Source organism: Ctenopharyngodon idella, chromosome 7 (assembly GCF_019924925.1).
Source record: "Ctenopharyngodon idella isolate HZGC_01 chromosome 7, HZGC01, whole genome shotgun sequence".
NCBI lineage: Eukaryota > Metazoa > Chordata > Actinopteri > Cypriniformes > Xenocyprididae > Ctenopharyngodon > Ctenopharyngodon idella.
The window spans coordinates 610,895-638,735 of NC_067226.1; the positions used below are offsets into that span (position 1 = coordinate 610,895).

General features: G+C 38.8%; 1 protein-coding gene across 1 annotated transcript in view; it reads left to right on the top strand.

The window, feature by feature from the left end:
- The first annotated feature begins 11,845 nt into the window (after positions 1 to 11,845).
- pygmb (phosphorylase, glycogen, muscle b) overlaps positions 11,846 to 27,841 on the top strand; it is a 61,317-nt gene continuing 45,321 nt past the window's right edge. Inside the window, exons 1-3 of the mRNA XM_051900702.1 lie at positions 11,846 to 12,453; positions 14,004 to 14,105; positions 27,679 to 27,757. Of these exons, the coding sequence (XP_051756662.1) occupies positions 12,211 to 12,453; positions 14,004 to 14,105; positions 27,679 to 27,757 (424 nt within the window). The 5' untranslated portion in view covers positions 11,846 to 12,210. The remainder of the gene's footprint in view (positions 12,454 to 14,003; positions 14,106 to 27,678; positions 27,758 to 27,841) is intronic.

The following is a 27,841-nucleotide window of genomic DNA, read 5'->3' on the forward strand; positions in this document are numbered from 1 at the left end:
TTTGCACTGCAATTATAATTGCCTAAATAATGTTATGAGGGCCAGGGTATATTCTGGCAAACCGTTTGCCAGTCACGTCTACAGTGTTTTTCCTGGATCAAAATGAGGCGGAAGTGGTAAAATCGTGATCACGGCAGAAAAAAACACTTTTACAAGCACGTGTTTTAAGTATTTTAATATTAAGAGTAGGGCTGGGCGATATGGCCAAAAAGTCTTATCTCTGTATTTTTGGCTAAATGGCGATATACGGTATATATCTCGGTATTTTCTACATTGTTCTATTTGGATTTAGAAAAAAATAAATAAATCTGTATTTACTTTTTAAAAATCTTAATTTAACATCCTGCCTAATGTTGTCCTACAAAAAGTGTGTTTATATTGAAAGCTATTGATACAAATATAGTGAATGTAACCATGTAGTCTGGCACACTAATAGGCCTACAGTATGTACAAAAAAGAGAGTTACTTTACATTCTAACGTTGTAACAGTACAATCTAAAAATAAAAGTAGTGATTTTTAAAGCAGAAGTTAAATTCACTAGACTAAAAATTAAAATAAAAACAAAGCACAGACTAATTAGCTATATATTTATATATTATATATAGTTACTGCTATCATAAAAATACACTTACTTGTAGGTTTAGAATTCTACATATGGCACATTTATTGTTCAACAAAAAACATTTTGTACATTTTAAAGATAAATTCATTAATCTGGTGCACTTTGAGAGTTAAAATTTAAGAGCTCCAACCCATGTTCAGTGTGCAAAGAACTGAACAAAGAAAAGGTCTTGTACCTGAACTTTAAAAGGGACTTTATAGGGCTTGTGCACTAGAGATGTGCGGATCAGCTCTAACATCACCCAAATCTGCTGTTAAAAATAAATCATCCACCTGCCAACTTCCCAAACCTACGATATTCTCTGATTTAAATATCTGCACCTGATCATCACAAAATAATTATTCAAATTCTCAGTGTTAAACATGATGTATAACAACATAGCCTATAACACTTAAGTAGGCTGCTTTTAAATAAATATCTAAAATAAAACATTTTCTTTGGCAAAATTACATTTCCTTAATAGCCTATAAACAGGTTTTACTCCCTTCAAACTAAAATTGTGTTTTTACCAAATTAGAGTTTCGTGTCTTTATTAAAATCAACACATTAATGATTTAGCTCTCATCCACACGCAATTACTTGGAATGACACCGGCCAAGTAATACAAAATAACATTCCAACCCGGCGGATTATCTGATGCGGATATAACCGCGATCCGCGCATCACTTTCGTCCGCTCTCGCAGAATGTCCTGAGCGGCTCCGCTCGAGGCCAGCTAGTTGTAGGGCCGGAGTGAAAGCGATCTTTTCGGCACGGAACCCCATTTTCTATGGGTATGGGCGGAACGGCTCGAGAATGGACACAGGCCGGGAAGCCGCAACGGAACCGTGGTAAAGGGGTATCTGAGCATGACTGCCTGTCTGAGTTTTGTCAACACTCCACAGCCGGAGGCGGCCGCCTCGTAATTCTCTAGGCAGGAAAAACCCTGCCGTCTAGCAACAGACAAAGCATGTTGTACACGCCCTTTACGAACACGTGATGGATAACTCGCCAAGCAAATCATTCGTTTCCCTTTTCCCAGCGCGATACAGGGGTTATGCGCAATCTAACTTCCATATTCTGTAAAACAGATCAGATGTACTTCATAAAAAAAAAAAAAAAAATGGTGTTTTATTCAAGATAACTTAAAAGGAGCAAGCAAAGATGAGCATAACTGATGTCCCCCCCCCATATGCAGATTGATATTTAAATACTTTTTCATTTTTCTTCTTCACACTAACGTTTAGATATTTAATAGAATAAAACGCCTATAACAATGTGAAATAGGTAGTTTCGCTGATTACCTAAAAGTCCCAAGATATGCAGTCAGTTCATACTGCTGTTAACACTTTCTCTGACAAGCGGATGCAATGAGACCAGTTTTCCGTTTTGGTCATGTGACGTTCGACATATAAGCCCGGAACACACCAAGCCGACGGTCGGCCGTCGGGCAGTTTTTGTTTGTCGGCCAACTAAGTTTTCTCAGTGTGTTCCGCACCGTCGGCTGAAGTTGGTCCTCGTCGGCTTTTCTTCGGCAGAGTCGACATGTTGAATCGGCGTCGGAGCTCGTCGGTCGGTCGGACCATCTGATCATTCTGATTGGCTGTTCAGCTACTGCCACCTGCTGGTACGGAAAGGCATTTCTTCTTACGCAGGCGCAGAACGGACGTGCTACTTGGCCGTAGGGTGTCGAGCGTCGGTTTGATGTGTCAGGGCAACCTTGGACCTAACGCTGCAGACGTGAGCCAACCCCGCAGAGGCGGACAACAGATAACAATGTCAAAGTTCCTGCAAAATAGGTTTTAAATAAATCTGTAATAGTTCTATAGCTATATATATATATATATATATATATATATATATATATATATATATATATATATAGGTAGATATAAGAGAATAGGATTTTGTTTTAATCCAAATCAACACTCACTGGCAGATAAATTACCCTCCCTGTCTTTAGATTATTCCATCAAAATATCAAAAGCATCCAATGGAATGGGAATGGCATGACCTCGTCTGTGCCTGTTATCTGCTTAGGAGTTTGATTGACAGGCGATCTAACCAATCATAACGCCGAATCCGCCGTTATGTCGGGGTGTTAAGTGGATTTGAACTTGAAAAATGGTGTGTACTGACGTTTTTCCGCGGTTGAAACAACATTCCTTCTTATGTTCATTCGTGTTTATTAGATGCTATAAATTAGCTAGGAAGAGATGATCGGTTCATGAGCCGCTTGAACTGAGGCGCTTCAGCGATCTGTCACAACACTTTAAAGAGCCACAAAATGGTATTGTTTAAATTTCTTTAAAAATTACTAAATTTGAAATGTGAGAATTCATTTAAAGCTAAACTGAAACAGAAACCGGCGCTATAACTCTAATTTGGCACAAATCCAAATGTTTCCATATTCACTATGTATTTGGATGCTAAACTAGGCCTATATTTATTATTTAAACGCTTTGATTGTACACAGACTACTTTATATGAGCAGTGTAACTTTTTAAATATTTGGTTGACTGTATGTTATTTTGACAATAAACAGGCTGCGATGTCAAGTAGGTTATGCTGTGTGTGCGCGTGAGGCGCCGGCGCGATCACTTGAATTTTCTTAAACAACTTAAAATACTCAGACATTTATGGTCAAAAGTGTAACACCATTCGAATCTGTGAAGGGTTAAATAGGCCTATTATTTTTGTACACTCACAATAAAAACAAAACATTGCTTGTAGAATAAAGAAAACAAAAAGAATTTTCTACCGTCTCGGTTTCCTTTCCGTGAACTTGCTTCTCAAAAATAAACGGAAACTCAGCATATAGTTTAGTCTAGCCTACTTCTCGCATTTTTTTTTTCTTTTATTTTGTTAATATGTTAATTATTTAAGTGAAATAAATTTCGCGCAGGCTATTTATTCATTTTATTTGATTTAATCCTATTTTTTCTCCATTCACAGATGCGCTGCAGGTGCGTGATGATGATGAATCCTCATGTTCTGTTGTTTATTCTGCTATTTGCTCATGTAGGCTAAAACTAAACCCCTGTGATTTTTTTTAATGGGTGACAGACACTTATCCATTCTAATTTCGTTTAATTCTAATTGAATATAATCTTGTCGGTTATGATAATGATCGCGTCGGTTGAAAGTCAGGAAAAAAAACCGAAATGATATTGACAAGGCAACATTTCTAATTTTCGTTTAGTTTAAGCTTTTCAACTAATATTTATATTTTATTATATTTCAGGATTATTTCGATTAGCATAAATGTTTTTAATGGTTTTTGTTAACTATAATAACCCTGCCTGGGCAAAACATCCACAGAACTGCATTACAGTCATTTTTCCAGCTGTTTAAGCCACGAATATTTACAAATATTCACGAATTATTTAATGCCTCTGGGACACAATCAGACTTATCGAGGCCAATAAACCAGCTATTGTTGCAAACATAATTTACATTACTTTTAAGAATAATAAATGTTGGAAAAGTGATAATAATGTGCCTCTTTTGAGGTATTGTCTCCACTTTCATGTATTAGTTTAATTTTGATAAATAGGCCTATGCTATAGGCCTAGCATTAATGTTACATGAATAGAGTTTTCAGTAAAAGCACGATTTTGTGAGCATTAGCAGAACTGAATGTGTCAGAATAAACGCACGGATTAGCTGTCGCCATTAGAGCTCGTGCATCCGCCTTGGAGAAACTGCGAAGACTGTAACCAGCCGTCTGTTCGCGAATCGCTCCCGCGGTACTTTGATGGCATACACTGCTTAAGTCATAAACTGATAAAGTCGAACACACACCTTATGATTAGCTGTGCACAGGCGGTGCGATGCTCTGCCAATTAATTAATTAATTATTTATTTATTTATTTATTAATTAACGGTTTAAATAATTCACGTACATTGGGGCGGAGCTACGGGTGGGCCTGGGTGGATTGACAGCTTGCCCACCCAGTCAGATCCAGGGAAATACATTATTTTTTAATAAAACAATTTTCTAACGTTTAACAATTCTTCAATAACTTTTTTTAAATTTGATTTGTTTTTTTCATGCATTAAAACTCTTAATAAGAATATGCTAATTCGTCTCTTCTTCAGTTACGTCACACGCCAGTAGTAGCCGACTCTGACTTGTTTAGAACAGACATCAGCCATACAAGGTAAGCTATAGGTGTTTAGTCTGGCCCGCCGTGGCATGGTAATGCAATGTTTTTTGCATGTAATATTTGTGAGAAAGGGGTTTTCTGAAATGTACACATATAAGCCACTTGTATGGCCGGTTGTCGATACAGGACTCAGGGGCGCTCAAATTTGTTATTTCAAATGTAGGCACGCAGCAGCCGCGCTCATGATGGAAGCGACGCGCATGCAGTGCGTTTTCCAGGTGCTTATTGAGATGAAAAACTCTCAACTTTTCAGAATGCCGCAAGCAGGTCATGTGACAAGAACCAACCGATCAGCTTCGGCCTTTCCGTAACAAAACACTAAAAGCTCAGCCGAACAGCTGATCATAGCTGTACGGGGGGGTTTTATATCTTATCTCCATAAATATATCTAGTAGTAGAGCTAATGCAAGGGCTAGAAATCAATAAATCCTTTGTTAATACTTCCTCGTCATCGTGGAGAGTGCAGGTCATGGTTGCATAGCAACAACAGACGCCCCAGGAGCTCAAGCGCTTGGGAAAGAAGAGTTGCGTCCCAAATGACGCACTATACTATGCACTTATACACTATAGTTGCGTCCCAAATGACACACTATGCACTTATACACTATGTACATATGCACTATGTACTCATCCATGTAGTGTATGAATTTTATAAGATTATTTTGTCATTAAACATCGGAGTCTGATCCCCCCTCCTCCTCAGAAATGTAATTAAAGGTGCGACAGCTGAGTGCATGAAGTGTCCAACATTCCACACTTCGTTTTTTCCGTTAATTTAGTGCATCATCCGGGTATTTGAAGTGCACTATTTCTTTTTGGAATTTTCTGTGTGAACGCACTACTCGCACTATTTGTAGCTACTTAAAAACGTCATAGAATAGTGCATAAGTATGAATCTGAACGTATGTTTACATGAACGCAAAAAAAAAAGTGATCCGGTTAATGTAATGTGTGCGCGTTTGTCACAAGTTTCGAATCAGAATTGATTTTTTTTTTTTTTTTAGAATCGTAAGGCAAGAGCTGACTTTTTTTGTTATTTTTATTTATCCATATAGCTGCCTGTTACCATGCCAGGTTATTTCCAAATATTTGATTATTATTATTATTTTTTAATCGGTTTGGTTCTGTTGGTTAATGTTGTAACTGCAGTTTTGTCTTGTTATTATCTCGTTCTAGATTTACTTGAATTGATATTGTCACGTAATATTGTTAGATTAAATAAGGTAATTTGAATTTGCCATACCTTGACTTTTTGTGAATTGACGCCACTGAGGGACGGTCCATCATTTTTTTCCCCTCCCAAATTAAACCAGTTTAAAAACATGGGATGATGCGAATTATTCTGGACCATCCACTTTCTGCCTCCGTCACTGTTTAAGAGAACTGTAAATCTACAATTTACTTTGTCATATTATAATGTAATTTCTCTCTCACTGTGTGTGTGTGTGTATATATATATATATATATATATATATATATACATAGCCTATATATACAGTGTTTCCCACAGAATTTTGTGAGACTGTGGTGGGTGGACATAGGCCCTTTTCACAATGATGTCAGTTAACTTCCGCCTATCCGCAAAGCAGTGGATCTGTTATTCCGTCTTACCTTCACGCTGGCGACGTCTCGGGAAAATGCTTTAATAACTTTAAACGCGAACTGTTTATGTCAAGAATTTACACAGTCGGCTTCTTTTGATAACGTTATTTATTATTTCCTTTCTGTAACTGCCTTGCTTAGGGTTTCCGCGAGAAGAAACTTTAGCAATGTTGTGTCCGTGAATTGCTGTCAAGAGTTTTATCACAATGATTGTGCGTCTACACAAATCTGTTAGCCTATTTGGAATAACAAGAATATTGTCTTTAAAAAAAAATCTTTATTTTTAGAAATTGGTAGGCTATGATAACGGTATTATTTCTTGTGAGATTTGTGAGTAATGGACACCTGAAACATCCACATATAATACTCCGAAGAATTAATGGTGGGAAGATTTTAGTTTAAACTGAACTGGTGCAATATATTGAGATTGTATAATTTGTAAGAAGTGTATTGAAAATACAAAACGGAAGTATGTGTTCATGTTATTCCCTGGAGAAATAATTTTATTTAATTCATTTAATGCTGCTATAACAATGAGTACTGTTGTAAATCCTCTGTATATTTTTGTATGTCACATACAAAAAGTCTTGTTCTACAATAAAGAGATGAATGATGACAATGTTTTTTTTTTTACTAATAAAAATACCATGTACAGGGGTCAGTTTTTACAACATTAACAGTCTTCATGTAGAAATAGTATTAGTAAACACGATTTTTATTATTGTGTATGTCATATTCATCGAAATAAAACTGAAAAAATAGACTTTTTGATATTTAAAAAAAATAAGCTTATTTGATCTTCATTGTACTACATACAGGCACTGAAATAGCCTACATAGTACATTGAACATTGAAAAGTTTTTTCTGCACGTAAATGTCGGAAAAGTGCGTTTATTTCACAAATACTGACAAATACATATAAACAGCTTCATCTGCAATAAAGACAGCAAAGTTTGCACGTTACTACGGGCAGCAGTAAGTGTACGGCTTCAGTGCTCCATATTCAACTCCTCAAGCAGCAAATCTCGCCGATCGGTAAGTTCGTTTGAAATCTGCCAAACACCTTGCCTTGAATTTACATGAAATTAGGCGACTACAATCATTCTCTAACCACATTTGTGGCATATGTACAACTATTGGGTGCACTTCATTCGAGCGGCGCTAGTATTCCAACATGCTGACGGAAGTGAGGATGCACTGCTTCGAGTCCAAACGGAAGCTGTGTGACGTCATGTGAAAAGGGGTTTATTGGCCCTTCTAGGGGGGTCCGCGTTGACGTGCATGCAGACCACTAGTAGGCAGTGTCCGCGGTCATGTTGAGTATCAAGGCAAAAGCCGAAGAAGAAGCAGCTTACATGTAGGCTACGTTGTCAGAGACGCTTACAAACAGAAGCGGCAGAGAAACAGCAAATAGGTAGCGACTTTTGTTGCAGTATGACTGCATGTGTCCCCTGAAACAGAGCATTTTTTCATTCCTATGGAAGTTGAAAGCGCTCGCTCTTCTCCAAATACTCCGTGCCAGTTTTTTAACCTGAGGGAGGGGTTCTAGCAGACCAATCACAGCGCTTGCGGTTCGCGTAGAATTGACGCGTTGTTACATTTTTGAAGAGGTGCACGTCATGTGTTGAAAGAGCCAATAATAAAATGTGACATTCTGTACTTCTACTTCATATTAATCTTTTAATCACCAATTGTTTCTTGATTGTACAGCACTTTGGTCTGCAGGTGCAGTTGTAAAGTGCTCTATAAATAAAGTGAATGAATGAATATTATTATTAAATGCTTATGAAATAATAAATAACTATTAGTAACATCAGTCAATCTGTTCACTTTACAGACGGAGCATGAAGAGACTGGACCTGCTAGTTTGGCAAACCCCACCCCACACACACATTCTTACTGATTAAGCTTAATTTATATATATTTTAAGTGTGCAGTTATATAATTACCTTATGTAATTCACGTTGTGTTCTTGGAATGGTTGTACCTTGTGTTAATAAAAAAAATAACGTTGAAAGAATGGTTCAGGGACATTATTCTAACCTTAACGTAACATTTTAACATTAAAGAAAGTGGACATTTTAACGTTCTTGGAATGTTCCAAATAAACGTTCTTTGACTGTTGTGTTATTAATAAAATGTAGGTAGAAATAACATTGCAGGAACGTTTTGCTAACATTAAAAAACCTGGACATTTTAACGTTCAACGTTACAAATCAACGTTCTTTAAACGTTGTATTGATAATAAAATTTAGGTGGAAAGAACGTTGTAGGAACGTTATGCTAACCTTAAAATAATGTTTTGCTAACATTTAAAAATCTGGACATTTTAACGTTCTTGGAACATTGTATTGATGGTAAAATTTAGGTGGAAAGAACGTTGCAGGAATGTTATGCTAACTTTAAGATAACGTTCCAGCAACATTAAGCAAACTGGACATTTCCACGTTTTTAGAACATTTCAAATAACGTTCCCACAACCAAAAGAGAACGTTTGGAAAACGTTCTCAGAACATAACTTTGTTTGCTGGGGATTACACAATCTGAGAACATTTATTTTATTTGAATTGGTTCATTTAAAAGTAGACAATCAAGCTTTCTATAGATATATTTCTCGTGTCTGTGAGTAAAGTATAGGCTACGCTGAGTTTCGGTTCATGTTCGTTACATGCTCAAGTTCACTGACCAAGACGACTGAAATTCATCCTGATTGTTTTCATTATTTTACAAAAGCACAAAGTTTTGCTGTTATTGTGAGTTTACAGAAATAAAAGTGGACCCTTTACTGTTTGCAATACTCTTATCTGTATGACCAAAATGACGGAGTATTTTAAATTCAACGCAAGTGATCGCAGTGGTACCTCCACGTCATGCAGTAAGCGCGCTCTTTACAAAAGCATTGATGTGCCTAATAATAGCACACATTTATCTAGGACTAGGCTTATGGCAAGCATTAGAGCGACTTGTAAAGTTGCTACTACTTACATGTTTCAAGTGATAAGCCATATTTGAGGTCGATGAATGATAGGCGAATGTTTGGATTTTCTGCCGTCAATGATCTCTCCCTCACGGATTGCGTGACTTCACCACTTCCTGTCTTGATATATCCAGTCAATTTAGGTTTTTTTTTTTTTCAGTATATCTTGGTCATGTTGTTCTTTAATCCTTTGTATTTTACGTTTTTGTGCTCCGCTATCGTACTTTCTTTCGGACATTTTGCCGCTATGCCATCTAGCAGTGACGTAAATGAAAATAATTGACATGATTTGACCAGCAGCTGATTGGACAGATGTGACCCAAATGTCACATCTATCCAATCACCTGCTTATTATTATTTTTTAACGTTCCCAGTATGTTCCGAGACGGTCACGATGTGGAGTTCTTTTAAGGGTTGGGGGACATTATTTGGTGGACCTTCAGGGAACATTCAGGACGTTCTGGGAATATTTAGGGGACTATTACTATAGGATGTTCTGTTAACTTCCCAAATGTCCTCTTTGTAACGTTCTCGCGCGACCATAAAATAACCAAAATAGAACGGCCCCCTAAACTCATATCGGGAACGTTATTAAATGACTAACAGAGGACCATGTGGGAACGTTTAGTTAATGTCCCAAATATCCTCTTTGTAACATTCTTATGTGACCATAAAATAACCAAAATGAAACGTCCCCCTAAAGTCATATAAGGAACCTTGAACTGCAGCACTTTCATTAAGAGGATGTTTTTGGAACGTCCCTAATGTTCTCTAAAGGTTCAGAATTTTCGTCACCTTTAGAGAACTTTTAGGCAACGTTGTGCAAGGACACGAGAATGTCGCCTTCAACGTGGGTGTTTTATAGAAAATAATAAAGTTTGAAGTCACCGTTATGGAGGTGAGCGTTTGCTTTAGATGGGTCCTTGATTCTTGATATTTTAATGTTAGATTTTCCCTGGCTGCTTTAACTGTGTTTCTAAAACACGCTTGTTACAGCAAAAATTGCGAGAGAAATTCTGATCAGATGAATCTGTTTATTTAATGATGGTGATTCAGTCATCATGGAGTGTCCTGATTCTCTCCAGAGACTAAACTCTGAGTGTATTAACTGTTAGTTTTGCATTAATTAAAGGTTAGTTTTTTTCTTTTTTTTGTGTGAGTTTTACTTTTAAAAAATTTTAATACAGAGTTTTGAGCAGTGTCTTTTAGACTCACACAGACATCATGAATCAGCGTATGAACCTCAACAATGGTGACAATAAACAAAAATCGTTTTTGTGACTTTAGTAGCTTGTTTTGTGAAGCTCAGAACTGATCTGTTTATCTGAAAATTTTGTCACCATTGTTGAGGTTCATACGCAGAATCTTGATGTCTGTGTGAGTCCACATGAACCTGTGTGAATAATTTCTGCACAAAAACTTACAAATTATCAAGGCAGGACAGGATTTTATGCATTATCATAGGGCTACAACAACATGAAAGAATACAGTATTCAGAGATCAGTGAGTAAGGCGACTGTATGATGAAATCATTAACAATGCAACCAAATCCATTTGATCAGAGTTTTTTTTCTCCTCACAATTGTTTTTGTAATAAATGTGCTTTAGAAACACGCAATTACAACAACTGGAGAAACGTTAAAGTTAAAATGTCAAGGGTCAGGAGCCCAACTAAAGCAAGCGCTTACCTCCGTAACGGTGACATTTGTAAATTTTAATAAAACAACACCTCATTAAGAAGTTTTGTATGAAAGAAATAAAGTCAGACTGGTTTGTAATAAGTGAAGATGCTGCGATCTAGAGAGATCTGTTAGTGTTTAATGTTCTGTTTCTGTTATCTGAGTTTTGTGAGGTTACCATTGTGCTGGAGAGTAGAGCCTGTGCTTCAGTCAGTGATGAGCCAGAAACACTGATGTTATGCTGCATGTTGCTTTATTTAAAGGCAGTAACTGTAGTTGCTGATGCAGTGATACAGTAGTTACATTAGCTCATGCATGTGCTGTTGTCAGCTAATGACTTACTGCAAGAGATTTGCATTTTAAAGAAAAGGTTTCATAATAATAATCCAGGAAATACCTGTAAAGAGCTTTTTTTTTTTTTTTTTAAGAAAAATTAGTTTTTGTTTGAACAGCCACTTTTGTTAGTCAATTTAGCTCTGATTTTCAATTCAATTTTTTTGATAAGGGCAGCAGGGACGTTCTGAGAACATTTCCAAATAAAATATGGTTCCCTAAACGTTCAGAGAACGTCCTGAATTTTTGTGAAGGTCCGCCAAATAACGTCCCCCAAACCTTAAAAGAACTCCACATCGTGACCGTCTCTGAACGTACTGGGAACGTTACTAGGCAACGTCCTTAACACCAGTGGGGACGTTCTGAGAATGTTCTGGGAACGTAAAATTTCTAGCGGGGTAGTGCTTACGGTACCTGTAATATTTCCATCTGGCCAAACGCTTCTGATCCGGGCAGCAAAGAGGCAGCAGCCTTCGTTATTCCGTAGGAGTCACTCTGAAAACGGTTGTTTTTTACTAAAGAAATTAAGCAGGGAGCTCTGCGACATATTGCTAGCTAGCAAGGTTTAGTCAAAGATTCTCTATTTTTGATTACATTTTAAATATTATTAAAATGTTGTTTCCACTTTTTATTGTTAATTCTAATTCTTAATTTATTATGACCCGCCCAGCCTGTAAATATATAGTAGTCATGTATTGCCTATATAGAGAGGGTGTGCGCGCATCGCCAATGAGCGCGCTTGACCCTGAAGCATCAGCTGAAGATCACGGTGACGCGCGTCGCAACACACGCAGCAGGCATCACGTAGACTAATATCCCTGGTGCACGAAACCTACAACAGTCTACAAGATGTCCAAGCCACTGACGGACCAAGAAAAGAGGAAGCAAATTTCCGTGCGAGGTCTCGCCGGGGTTGAAAACGTCGCAGACCTAAAGACCAATTTTAATCGCCATCTGCACTTCACTTTGGTTAAGGACCGTAATGTTGCAACAAAGCGCGACTACTACTTCGCCCTGGCGCACACCGTCCGCGACCATTTGGTGGGAAGATGGATCCGGACGCAGCAGCATTACTACGAGAGAGACCCGAAAGTAAGAAACCCGAATGCCGCAGTTTCATCCTACAGTCGGGGGCCGCACGTAGGCTACACCACTGACAGGAGGGAGGAGGGGTCGGATCACACAACAGGGGATATAATGCGCAGTAGAGCAGCAACATTGCAAAATGTAAAAAGAAACATGTTTATCCTTGTTGCAGGTTTAATATTGAGGTATTTGTATTGCACCAGGAAATGAGGCTTAATGCTAATGGTTCAGCAGATGGCAGGGCTTTTTTCTTTTTCTTTTATTTTCAATAGTTACATAATCTCTCCATGACTGATGTCAGGAGCGCCTTCATTCAAGGTCCAGCAGATCAATTAACACGAATGTACGGAGAGCTTTTCTATGTGCCTTTGGCAAGGTCAAATTGTTATTTTTGAATCGACGAGCGTGCGAACTATTTACGGAATATCAATAGGCCTATGTGCACAATCTTTGTAGCCTATATGTTGAAACAAGTAGCAACAATCTAACAAGCTAATTTCTGCAATGCCTATTCGAAACATCTTTCAGATTACAACGCTGAACCGCTAAATATACACATTTCACACGAAAACCTATTTTTAAAACATAATTTTAGATTTTGGGGCGCAATTGTTTTCTATAAACGTTACACGTTTAAATTACTATTTAAAAATCTCCCGTCGATTTACAATGTTGTAATGCGTACCTTATTGTGATTAGTTTTCTTTCTTGTGTTCATTTGCTTACATAATTGTGATTGGTCCTTCCCGTTTTAGAATGTTCAGATTGTAGTCCAGTCCTAAAACCTGAAAAGAGGACGTCTGTGGTTTTCACAAGGGGGGTAGACAATCATTTTAGCCCTCATTAGCAACTTAGTAATGTTTATCACAGACAATATTTTGTTCATAAATCCAAAACTGCCATTTTGCTTTGGGAAAGGAACGCATAAGTAATCACAAAACCGGAGCTTACCTGATTCCTACAGGAAATTTAAAATTATACTTTCTAATTTTTAATATTCTAAAATAAAAAGCAAAAATAATTGGGTTGGATACTTTTGTATTTGGAATTTGTGTCATCGCTATCCAAGTGGCTGGCACCCTGACAGAGTGTATAACCTTAAACACTGACAGTTAATGCTGCTATTTTTACATGAGGAATGTGCCAGAGATACAGACTTTCTTACTTATCTTTATAACATTTGTTATCATTTAAAGACAAGAGATATTACAAGCTATTTTTGTGCACTAGTAAATCCTTCATGATACTTGTGTCACTGGGCAAACTTCAATGATTGAATGTTTTGCGTTGACGGTCAATGAGGTCTCAAGATATGGAATACAGATTAGGCTTGTGTTGTGCACCTGTCACAATAATACTTGTCACTAGATGTCTGCTCAGCAGGGGCTTTTCTGGCTCCTACTTCACTGTTGCTCTAAATGGCTCTCAGCTGTTGGTGTTAAGTAGAAAAAACACTTTTTTTTATTAAAAAAAAAAAAGGTCTTCTTTTTTACTCATTATCTTGTCTTTACCCCCCCCCCCCCCCCCCCCTTCTCCTTCTTTGTCTCTACTTCTAGCGTGTGTACTATCTTTCTTTGGAATTCTACATGGGTCGGACCCTTCAAAACACCATGGTGAACTTGGCTTTGGAGAATGCTTGTGACGAAGCAATCTATCAGGTGAGAGGAGATATGTACAACTAATAAGGATGATGATTCACTTAGCGCACAAGATGAGACAATACACGACATTGGGTACACAAGAACGTGACAAGACTATATTTTAACACTATTTTTAAGAAATCTTCAATGACAAAATATATGACTGAACTTTTATTTGACTGAAAGTCACAAAATGCAAAACACTGCAGGTGCAAACTAATTTAGGGCTGCCACTAACGATTATTTTGGTATTCGAGTAATCTGTTGATTATTTTGCCGATTAATCGAGTAATCTGATATTTTTTGTGGTAATAAAACTAGAACAATAGCCTTTAAAATGACTAAAAATACATAAAAATGAGGCAATAATAATTGGTTAAAATAAAGTATCAAAAGCAAGTAATTGTATGGTTTTATTGAATGACACTTTAAATATATAAAATGTAATTATATTCAAATTCTGTACATTATGTGTACAGAGGCACCAACGGCCCCTGCAGAGGGCACCAACGGCCTGGTAATCATTGTTGTTACACTTTATAGCATGATAAAATTAATTTAATATTGAGCAAACAACATTTAAGGGGAGACACTACAGGCAAAAACACTGTTTTTTCAGGCACCTGTCAATTTTGAGATTTTGCACTTTTTGGCTTTTCATAAAGTGTTTTTTCAGACTGGTGGAAAGAAAACATCCAAAATACATTTTTAAGTGTATATCTTATAGCACTTTATCTATTTGCGTCTATAGATTTCAATTACAGTAAATATCTTTAAAGGCCGTTTTCTCAAAATGAGTTTTTTCTCCTGCTCTGAGTCAGAAATCTCCACTTCAGCAGAACTTATATACACCAAACTTTACAGTTTTATTCCTATCTATATTCTGAAGGCTTTTACAGAGGGATTTGTTGATTTATCATTCCTATCCTGAGTTATAGGTCGTTTTACTCAAAAAAACATGGCGAAAATAGATTTTTTAAGGCTATTGTCAGTATTCTCTAATTTACTAAAGCACAAAATAAGATATCCAGAATCCCCTCTGTAAAAGCCCTTTCATCTAATATGTCAACAAATAGAACCAAGAATTTTAAACCTGGACCTTTCCAATTTCCAGATTTTGTTTTTGGAAATGTATGCAAATTAGCATATATTTAAGTATATAAGGCCTCATTTGCATATTAAAACATAAATTTATTCAAAACTTGTAATACATTTTTTTCTTATGTTTATGCCAGTAATAAACTGAAGAAGTTTCACAGTGATATCTTCTAATTTAAAAAAAATCCCTATTCACCTGTAGTGTCTCGCCTTAATTCAAATGTCCATTTGTCTTTAATATTTGGTCACTTCTTTAGGATAAAAATGTTAGAGCCACTGTAGTTTCTTGAACAATAAAATGTGGACATCAAAACATGCAAACTGAGAACGAGGGTTTAAATTTTTATTTTGAAATTGCGATGAACAATTCACATATTTAGAAACATGTTGATGTATTCTCCTGTGTTGACGTAGGTTTACTGACAGAATTTGAAAGCTGAGACTTTGTTTCATATCAAAACTAACCTGCTCTGTCTCATCTGTCGGTGCTTTGTCAGTGTCCGCTTTGCTCTGCAATGTTTTTCACTGCGTGAGAAAATGGATGTGTGGCGCGGAAACAGCGTCAATTGTGTGAGAGTTGGCAGCCCTGCAACCACTGTAAAAGGTTTTACCACAAACTCAACTCCGTCATCTTGATATAGCGAGACAGCTTTTCACCTCAACGAGAAATATTGTCACATTTTAATATCGCAAAATCTCATCACACCCCTAACAACTAAACACTGCAAATAGCAAATAGTTTTGCTGGGATGACTGTTTTTTGTATACCAAACTGCAAGTTAGCATCGCCCTGGTTCCCTTGTCAAAAACCCAGTAGGCTTGTGAAGACACTGTGTCCTAAGATACTTTGGGGAGTGCCTCCGCGTGACTGGTATCTGAAGCAACTGCAAAATCACAGCAATCCTGTTGGCCGGCGACAGCCTATGACGTCATACTAGTGCGACCAGGAAGTATATAAAGGAGCGCCTGGAGAACATGTCATCCACTTCTTCGTCTGAAGGGACTAAACAGGAAGCCCAGAGGCATGGCTACGAGACGCAGTGTCTCATTCCATGTTCTCAGGGAACCAGGGTTACGACTGTAACCTTTCGAAAGGGAACTCGCATTGCATCCTGAGACACTTTGGGGAACAAAGTACTCATGCTGCCATGCTGAGGGGAGAGCATGCCTAAAAATGGCTGTGACTAAGCACAATAATAGCAGTTCCAAATGAAATGCCAGAGCCACTCCCCCTTCTGGTCACACACTGTTAGTTAGTGACAGTATCTGATAACAGATTACTCTAAATTGTAATGTTGACATGCATTCTCTGAAAAGCTGTTTTGAAACGATATTGTGAAAAGCGCTATACAAATAAACATGAATTGAATTGAATTTAGTATTCCCTACGGCCACAGCCCGAGCTATACGCCTGAATTAAAAAGTGCCTTCGTAAAGTACTGGAAGGACTTGTCAAAGGCCTGAATTAAAGGTGCAATGTGTAATATTTTTGCAGTAAAATATCCAAAAACCACTAGGCCAGTGTTATATATTTTGTTCACTTGAGTACTTACAATATCCCAAATGTTTCCAACTATTTGTAAATCATGAGAAAATTGCAATTTTAACCAAGGCTCCGGGACGTGTGAGGAGTCGCCTGTCAATTGTGTCTTGGTCTGCCTCGGTTTCCGGTTTTATTTTGTAGAAACCATGGAAACACCAAAGACACACCAAAGTACCATGCTTTACCATGCCTCAGAGAAAAACACTATTTTGTCAAGTAGCTAACATAGCATAATCAGATGCAGCTTTATTTTTAGTAACAGTAATACAGAATTTTCTCCATCATACAATACGTTTTAAAATGAATTGCATGCCATTTATCAACACAAGCCATCCAACATTTAATATGATATTCTAAAATCGATCTATCTTACTGCAGTGTGTCTCAAACAAGTGTCTCACAGCAGCCACCGAGCGAACGCACAGGGTAACGTTATAACATCTTTTTCAACACACTCAAATGTATCTAATATGATAAACAGAGCTGTGTTACCTCATACTCATGACCGGAAAAGCGGAACTTTTATTATGCCAAATGACTTTTATTATGTGGCATAATAAAAGTTCCGCTGTTCGTGAGGCATGTGTTGCGCAATCGCTCCAGCGGCCTCGTTCAGCTCCCACAACACTCAGTCCTGCTCTGCTTCATACTACAATAACGTTAATAATCGCATCCATGAACATGATTTCTTCCCGAGTCCTATCCCTATTCTTTTGCACCGTACGTTGAGGTGAAGACCACATGTCCCAAGATTCCGCTCTCAAACTTGGCGTCATCATGCTACGCCTTTGTTTTGAATAGGCCTCTAGCGACCTCTAGCGGACACAATTTTTACATATTGCACCTTTAAGAATGAATATGAATTGTGAATGAATTAAGAACAGTCTGAATTGTGACCTAGTCTAGCCAACAACCTGTCTGTTTCCTAAACAGAGTCTCTTACCATGCTTGCCTCATGAGAGGTAACCAAATAAGAGGAACTGCAGAAGAGGCAGTAACCAGCTCACGCCAGACAAAGAGACGGGCATCCTGGGGAGCAGGACTCAGCATAGTGCTTTCCAACCCTTACAAATGAGGGGAGTTACTCTGCTTGACCCTGGATCTACAAAGTACTTCTTTTTCAAAGCACTATGGAGGCTGGGTACTCTACATAGGGTCCCTAATGAGAGGAGTACCTCCAGTTCTATCAGGAGCTGATCTACCAAGGGGTTCACAAGAACCTCGACCTTTCAGACCAAACTATAATCCTCAACCGAATAGAGTATTAACCAAGCTCGGGAGCTAGAATCAGGGAGGCTCCTGCGGAGCCTGCAATGTGAACTCAATCTGTGTACTCTAGGGAGCCAGGACACTCAAACTACCTAGAAGTGCTAGGAATGTAGCTTGACCCGGAGGATCGCTAACAAGGCAGCCAGAGGAGGGCCAACTACTTGGAAACGAGTCTAACAGAGATAGCCACCAGGGGTATGTAGGCTTGTAATACTCTTTCACATTGCCACACGTGCTGCACTTAGCATATCACTTTCTACCCCTTAAACAAGGGGAACAGATCTCATGCAACCAGACTGTCGAGAAGGCCTCTGTATAGGGCCTACTTCTTCAGAAAATCACGTGCATGAGCTTGGGGCTAATGCTTGAGCTCTAAGGGAGTATACTCAACATTGTCTTGAATAGGAGGGAGTACTTAGTCGGCTCGACCTGAGCATCATATGGTGTTGAACACAAGGGGCGCAGAGCTCCAGGAGCAAAGCATCTTTTTTTTTTTTTTTTTTTTAAAGTTATATTTATGGGCTTTTTTTTGTGCCTTTATTCGGAGAGAACAGTAGAGAGCAGACAGGAAAGCATTGGGTGGAGAGAGGGGGGCGGGATCGGCAAAAGGACCTCGAGACGGGAATCAAACTCAGGTCGCCATGAACGCATTTTCGGCACACTAACCACTAGGCTATCGGCGCCGACAGGAGCAAAGCATCTTAGAGGACTTTCACAGGAGAGCCTGCTCTAAAAGGCTACAAGCTAGATAATGCTATTAACCAAAGCTCTAGAGAGTGGGGGTTCTAGCATAGTGCTTTTCACTCTCTAAACGAGAGGAAACCTAACAACGCTCATTCATGACCTTCCTGGAGCTCAGTGGAGCGGAGGTTTCATCGTAACAACTCTCTAAGCAAGAGGAGGCCGACTCACTCACTACAGGGGAACTGTCCACCTGGATTTCTGTGAAGTGGTGGCTTCAGAATAATGACTTTCTAAATGAGAGGAAGCCCACACACTCACCACAGAGTGATTGTCAGGATGGCCTTATGATAGGAGCTCAAGAGCACCTAGAGCTCAATAGAGCGGCCGATTCGATGTAGTGACTCTCAGACAAGAGTAAGCCAGCTCACTTACCACAGTGTGATTGTCAAGGCGGCTCACAGAGGTCTGAGCGCTTGAAGAAATGATCTAACTGGAGCTTGGGGGAGCGGAGGCTTCAGCATAGTACCTCATATTCTCTCAGTGAGAGGAAACCACTCCACTCAGCCTAGGGTGGTTTATCAAGGAGGCCTAAAGAGGGCTATACTCTTAAAATCATGATCATATCTGTAGATCAGTAGAGCGGTGGCTTCAGTTTTTTAGAAAGACCCTCTAAACCAAAGGAAGCCAACTCACTCAGTACGAAACAAAAAAGTGAAAAACCGTTTGTGTTTCCAACACAACACACAAGTCTTGTGTTATCAAGTGTGAAATATCTATAGGTGTGTTCGACATTGGCTGCGGCTGGATGCAACCGATCGGCGAGAGTAGCCGTGTGCAGGTGGGGAGGAGCTGAAAACAGAGACGTGAAGTCGGACACTTTCTGCTTCCCATAGTGACGTTTGTGCTGCTTTTGCATACTTTATCACAGCTGAAGTGTAATAAATGCAATATTGGACTAATACACAGATGTTTCAGAGACATTTTCATTCAATACTTTATGTACTGCTTACAGCGTCTGTTTTTATAAGAATAAAGTTCAACATAAGCACATATTATTTAAATACCAGTGTAGTGGGGTCTACATTTTTTTTTATCAGTTTTATTTTGATAAACATGACACAATATAACATCGCGACTACATGAAAAGAGCTTTAACTGTTATAAAAATACAGATTTGTGAGCATTAGTGGAACTGAAGGTGTGAGAATAAACACGAAACACATGTGATCGCTGTCATGCGGTGATTCGGGCCAATCGTGAAACAGCTGTGTCGTCATCAGAGCCCGTGCAGCCGCTCTTGAGATGCTGCACAGAATGAATCAGCCGGCTGTTCTCGAATTACTCTCGCGGTATTTTGATGCCATACGTTACAGACACGTGGCGGCAGCGCTGTCTCAAGTCGGACAAAATTTCTAACCGGCATGCACTGCTTCAAGTCAGCCGCCGATGGGTCTGTGCAGCGCTGCATGAAGTCGAACAAGCCTTATGACACTCACTCACAGTGCATACCAGCAGCTCCCTCAAGAACTGAGCATGCATGCTCTAACAAAGAACGCACAAGTCATGTATGATATCGAGCGTCAAATATCTAAGACACGGATTGTGCACACAGCTTGACACGTTTGCATTAACAAGCCATTTTTACATAGATTTGAACAGTGTGCTTCAAATAAACAGTCCCTGAAGACGAAAAGAGGATGTTATGTTCTCTAGGCGCCCCTTGTATACTTCCTGGTCGCACTAGTATGATGTCATAGGCTGTCGCCGGCTAATAGGATTGCTGTGATTTTACAGTTGCTTCAGATACCAGTCACACAGAGGCATTCCCCAAAGTGTCTCAGGAGTGCGAGTTCCCTTTTGAAAAGGAAATAATGTAGGCTATAAACGAATTACACAACAGTCGCATGACTTCAACGTCCCCATCACTAAGCTTCCAACAACTCTTTCATTTTTTAATTTTCTCTGATAGTTTGAGTTAGAAAAATTTGCAAGGGCACAATTATAAACACGAGGCTGTGAAACGGACTAGTGTGTAAATGAGTTGACATGATGACATTTAAAGGGATAGTTCACCCAAAAATGTAAATCAATGCGTATGGCCGTCTACTGGAAGCTAGTTATTAGTTTATAAGGTTTTAAATATGGATATTTTTTCTTACAAAAACCAAAAGCTTTGCTTCAGAAGGCCTTTATTATCCCACTGGAGCCATATGGATTACTTTTATGATGGATGGGCACTTATTTGGCCTTCAAAATCTCACTCCCCCTTCACTACCATTATCAAGCTATATTTTAATATAACTCTGATTGTGTTTGTCTAAAAGAAGATTGTCATATACACCTATGATGGCTTGAGGGTGAGTAAATCATGGGATAATTTTCATTTTTGGGCGAACTATCCCTTTAATGTCCCCAACAATCTTTGTAATTCCATTTAGCCACTTATTAGCAACTGCCTTTTTAAAGATAAGTAAAAGCTTTAAAAAATCACAATGGGCTATTAATATGTATTTTATGTCAGTCAATCAGTCATATTTATTTATAAAGCACATTTAAAAACAGCAGCTGGTGGCCAAAGTGCTGTACAGAGTTTAAACAAATAACATAATTAAAATAAGGAAACAAAACACAATCACAGACAATACACAAAACTTTTACCACTGCACCCTACTTACGACCATATGCAATAATAAATAGATGAGTTTTGAGAAGAGATTTAAAATCAATATATGTTTTTATGTAATGGGGCAAATTATTCCAGAGCTGTGGAGCATCCACAGAGAAGGCACAATGTCCTTTCAGTTTGAGACGTGTCCTTGGAACAGTCAGCTCTAAACTATTGGTTGATCGGAGGTCTCTGGATTTATTATGATGAAATAAAAGAAGATCAGAAATATATAGAGGGAGGGACGGAGGCGCGCGCTCTTGTATGCCGATGGAGTAAGACGTGTCTAGCTCGGGCTCTCGCCGAACCCGTTTTATAAAATAAATAAACGCCTTACATTACAAAACATTGTATAAAATCTGCTCTGATTTTGGTTCTGAAATGAGGAAATAGCTGATATGCGGGTCAATGGCGGAAAAGTTACGCAAGTATAAATACGACGCATCATCCAACACTAGGCTCAACGCCGCCTCGACTTCGTGCTCCACCATCACCCGATCCCGAACGACCCCACCCCCGCCGGACAGCCCAGAGAAAATGGACGCGGTGGCTTTGAAATCAGAGATCCTTCGCTCGTTATAAGCGGACATCTCAGCAGTGATCAAATCTGAACTGAAAAGTGCGCTTGCCGATGATTTCAATTTCTTTAAAAACGAACTGCAAGCAGTTAAAAAGGAAATAATAAATATTACGGCGGCAATTCACTCTGAGATAGACCAAATGAAACGTGGTCTGACGAGGTGACAACTTTGCGAAGACATGGAGGGAAGGATGAGAAGGTGCAATATCAGGGTACTGGGGGTAGCTGAGACGGATGGATCAAGCTCTACTGTGTCGGTTTCGAGGCTGCTGAGAGAAACGCTACAACTGGAAAAGGACGTGCTTGTGGACCGTTCGCATAGAAGTTTGGCCTCTAAAAGGTCGGATGGAAAACCACGCGCCATCGTGGCTAAACTTCACTACTACCAAGATAGTGTCGAGGTGCTGAGCCGTGCGCGCACTCGAGCCCCGCTAAGATTCAACGGAGAATCAATCGCCATCTTTCCGGACTATACTGCAAGCGTCGCCAAGGCCAGGGCTGCGTTCACGGAGGTTCGGAAATTGCTGCGTAATCGTCAGGGAGTCCGGTTTGGCATCTTGTTCCCAGCCCGTCTACGTATTTCGTATAACGGTAAAGAAAAAGAATTCACAGATGCAGAAGAAGCGATGAGGTATGTTAAGAAGAACATCATCCCCACAGAGGCTTGAAAATAATGCAGAGACTAAGTTCTATCCATTTATACGTTGTCCCAACTTAAACCCTACCCCAATGGAGCAAGAACTTGTTTGTTTTCATTATCTTTAGCTCCACCCATGGGAGTAGGATTGTGCTACTCAGTCATGAGTGAGAGATCTATGCATTCCAAGGACAATTTGACAGGATATTTATTTGAATAATTCTGCTCTTTATGTTAATACCACTGATTCTATAATTAATGCACTGTTAAGGTTTCCATTCTTATTTTCATATATCTCATGATAAATAATATGGTGCACTCTCAGTTGAGAGCCTGTGTTGCTCAGTTACAATTCATGAGAAGCGTATTATATTATTGCCTTGGCCATTGTCATTAGGCTTACTTTATTTTATTATTATTATTTCTAACATTGTGTTATGCAGCAGATTTTATGATGTAATAACATAATGCGTTATTTGAGTTACTTTAGTATGGCGGGGGCCTGAGCTGTTGGCTCTATAGTGTTCCCAAACACAAACACTTAATGTGTGGATTTGTTTTTGAAGGGTATTGGGCTCACCATGTTCTTGTAGGTGCTATAGGGGGGAGGTGGGAGGGTGGTTTATCAGTTTTGTTTACCTACCAGACTTAGTCTGTCAGATGTCCATATTAATTTTCATTTGTTGTCACGTAGCTTCTATAGTTTCCATATATATTACTATTTCCCCTTAACATGGCTGTCATCAATATTTCCAAAGGGTTTAATGGCTGTTCAGTCAACTTTGTGAGTTGGAACGTTAAGTCACTTAATCATCCAGTGAAACTTAAAAAGGTATTTGCACATTTAAAGCAACTTAATGTAGATATCGCATTCCTTCAGGAGACCCATCTACGTACAACGGATCATTTCAGTCTTAGAGGGAGTTGGGAAGGACAGATATATCACTCTAATTTTCATTCAAAAGCTAGAGGTGCTGCCATACTTATCAAGAAAAATGTGCCATTTACTGTGACTAATGTAGAGGCTGACGCTTTGGGGCGATATGTAATTGTGGTGGGCCAGCTTTATTCTTTTCCAGTCATCCTGGCCAATATTTATGCGCCAAACTGGGATAACCCTGCGTTTTTTTCCAATCTTTTTTCTCGGTTACCAAATATGACATCACACCACCTTATTCTTGGTGGTGACACAAACTGTACACTCTCCCCTGTCTTAGACCGTAGTTCGCTCAAAAAAGCTCCCCTGTCCAAATCCTACCTCCAGAGCAACCCTACTTCCAGAGAATATTCTTTCTTTTCCTCTGTCCATAAGACCTATTCCCGTATAGATAATTTTTTTCTGGATAAAAGACTTTTTCCTCTCATTACCAAGTGTGATTACGGAGCTATAGTTGTATCTGATCATGGTCCCCTAATTATGAAAATGCGTATCCCTAATACACAGTCCAGTTACCGTCCCTGGAGACTCAATTCTCTGCTTCTATCAGAAGAAACTTTTACTAAATTAATTTCCACTGAGATTACATCATTCCTTAAGATCAATCAAACGCCAGGGATGTTCTCTTCAACTATATGGGAGTCACTTAAGGCATATTTACGGGGCCAGATAATCTCATATTGCGCAAATAAAAATAAAAACAAAAACAATACTGCACGCCTTAAGGAGTTGGTGGATGAAATACCGGAACTAGATAGGCTATATAGTCATCTGCCCTCTGCAGATACAATGAAAAAGCGTATACTATTGCAAACTGAGTATGATTTCCTGTCAACAAGGCAGGCTGAGTGTCTCATTTCTAAATCGCGGTATGTGTGTTATGAACATGGGGACAAGGCTGGGCGAATACTTGCACATCAGTTGAGGCAAAGGATTGCTAATCAGTCCATTCCTTTAATTAATGATGAGCAAGGCTTAAAAAATACTGATAGCTTAAAAATTAATTTCTGTTTCCAAAATTTTTACCAATCACTTTATACATCCGATTCATGCGTCGACCCTCATTCGCTGGAAGATTTTTTTGAAAATATACATATCCCCTCTATAGACCCAGTGAGGGCTGCTGAGTTGGAAGAAGACCTCACGGTGGAAGAGATAACATTAGCAATTAGATCTATGCAGAGTGGCAAATCACCGGGACCGGATGGTTTTCCAACAGATTTCTTTAAAAAATTTTCAGAACAGCTTTCCCCTTTGTTGTTATCAGTTTTTGAAGAGTCGCTTTCATCAAAAATCCTACTACCAACCATGCGTCAGGCAGTTATCTCATTAATTCTCAAAAAAGACAAGAACCCTCTTGAGTGCAGCTCATTCCGTCCAATCTCCCTTCTAAACACTGATGCTAAAGTGCTCGCACGACGTTTAGAGGGAGCGCTTCCCTCCGTCATATCACCTGACCAAACAGGTTTTATTAAGAATCGTCATTCGTTCTTTAACATTAGACGACTTCTGAACATTCTTTATAGCCCCTCTCCACCCGGTACACCAGAGGTAGTGATTTCACTGGATGCGGAAAAGGCATTTGACCGGGTGGGGTGGGGTTATCTTTTCAACACACTGGAGAGGTTTGGATTTGGTCGTAAGCTTATATCATGGATCAAACTTTTATACACGTCTCCGTTGGCTGCCGTGCGCACTAATAATAATATATCTACTTATTTTGAGCTTCAACGCGGCACGAGACAGGGATGCCCTTTGTCCCCACTTCTGTTTGCAGTCGCAATGGAACCACTTGCTTTAGCTTTGAGACAAAGAGCTGATATCAAGGGTATACAGCGGGCAGGATTGGAACATAAGGTTTCGCTTTATGCGGATGACATGTTATACCTGTCACAACCCCTGTCAAGTCTTCCCTAAATTGGTGACTCTACTTACAGAATTCGGCAAAATATCTGGCTATAAAGTTAATATCCAGAAAAGTGAACTAATGCCTGTTGGTGATGGGGTCAGCCTGTTATCTTTACGCTCAGTTCCCTTCAAAATTAGCATTAAAAAACTGAAGTACCTTGGGGTTTGGTTTACGCACAAGTATAAAGACTTGTATGGGGCCAACTACCCACCTCTCTAAACTAATCTAAAACAAGATTTTGAGCGATGGGATCACCTCCCTCTCTCACTGGGTGGAAGAATTAATACAGTAAAGATGAATGTACTGCCCAAGTTTTATATATCTTTCAGTGCCTCCCGTTTTTTTTAACAAAATTTTTCTTCTCCAAATTAAATAATCAGATATCGACCTTTATTTGGAACAAAAAAACACCAAGAATTAAAAGAAGTATACTGCAGAGATCTCGTACAAAAGGAGGGATGGCACTTCCAAATTTCATGTTTTATTATTGGGCAGCCAACATAAAGGCACTGCTGTTCTGGTTAAGGAATGACATTACTGTCCCTGCCTGGACAACTCTGGAGGGGGTTTCAGTTGGGTCCACGTCTTTAGCAGCTTTATGTTCTAAAATACCATTCACACAACCAATCTCTAGCTTGACTTCTGATCTAGTTGTTATACATTCAGTTAAAATTTGGAATCAGTTTAGAAGATCATTTTCCCTTAAAGATTTATCACAGGCTGCACCAATTGCTAAAAATGTCATGTTTGCTCCATCAATGATGGACGATGCTTTTGAGGTTTGGGCAAGAAAGGGTGTGGTCTCAATGTCTGAACTTTATATTGATGGAAATTTTGCATCATTTGAACAGTTGGTACAGAAATTTAACATTCCCAAGTCACATTTCTATAGGTATTTGCAACTTCGAAATTTTGTAGCATTGAATTCTGATTATTTCCCATCATGCCCTCCAATTTCTTTATTAGACTCAATTTTTGAATGTAAATCAGTCCAAAAACAGGCTATAAGCAGGATCTATGAAGTACTCAGCATGTATGATTCAACACCTTTAAATTCACTCAAAAATAAATGGGAGGCAGATTTGGATGAACTAATCTCAGAGGAAGTCTGGCACAAAATAATACAGGGAATCTTTACATCATCCGTTTGCCTAAGACATGATGTAATACAGTTTAAAATTCAGACTTTCTAAGATTAAAGCTAACATAGATTCCACATGTGATAGATGCAGGCAGGCTCCCGCAACGCTACTGCATATGTTTTGGACATGTCCAAAACTTTACATGTTCTGGACTAATATTTTCGAGACCTTCTCTGGGCTATTTGGAGAGGTAGTAGAGCCATCTCCATTTATTGCATTGTTTGGTGTGGCCCATTAAAAAAATACTAGTTTTACTAAAAGTAAAATTAAAATACTGTTCCCTTTTGGCTAGAAGACTGATACTGATTAAATGGAAAGACCCTTTCCCACCTACATTTAGTCAATGGATAAGGGAAGTTATGTACCATCTTAAGCTGGAGAAAATTAGGTATACAGTCAGAGGGTCTACTGGGGCATTTTATAATGTCTGGCAACCTTTTTTAAATTTTTTCGAGGGAATGCAAGCAGATAATATGACATTGTAAAAGAAAGGGGGGGGGGGGGGGGGGGATATTATTCATACTTACTTCATGTTGTTTATCTATTATTATTATTTTTTCTTTATGGACGCCTGATCATGTATAGTGTCTTTGTTTATGTCTGGTGTTTGGGGGATGGGGAGTTTAGTTTTGTATATCTTTGTTCTTTCTGTATAATTTGAAAACAATAAAAAAAACTTGAAGAAAAAACGTTTGTGTGTGGGGTGGGACTATTCACTTGTCCAAATAAAGATCTATAATACCTGGGGAACATTATCTGTTATTATTCCATGAACCTCAATAATTAGCCTTTTAAAAAAACATTTTTTTATAAAGAAAAGAGGTCATAATCAATTATTATCATCATCAGTGATAGCATAATCATAAATAGAGAAAGAGCTTATGGAGGAGATCTAGCACTGTATGTATATATGCACTGCAATACCGCTCATCTTGGATCAGCTGCTCCTGGTTCTTTAATCCTATTCATTAGAATAGGAAAGGCAAATCTTTCTGTATCAGCATATTCTATGTTGAGAATGCCTATGAAGATGTGTTGAAAGATGAAACCAGGCAACAGTTTTGTACTCTGAGAAGTTATATACCTGTTTTGGTCCTGCCTGGCTTTCATGTTCTGTTTCTTATCAGTTGGGTCTGGATATGGAAGAGCTGCAGGACATGGAGGAGGATGCTGGCTTAGGCAACGGAGGCCTTGGTCGATTGGCAGGTGAACTCAGTCTCTTTAAATGTGTTGATCATAAGATTAATGGAGGCTTGCACTGTTGAGGTGGTGCTTTAATTCACTTTAATT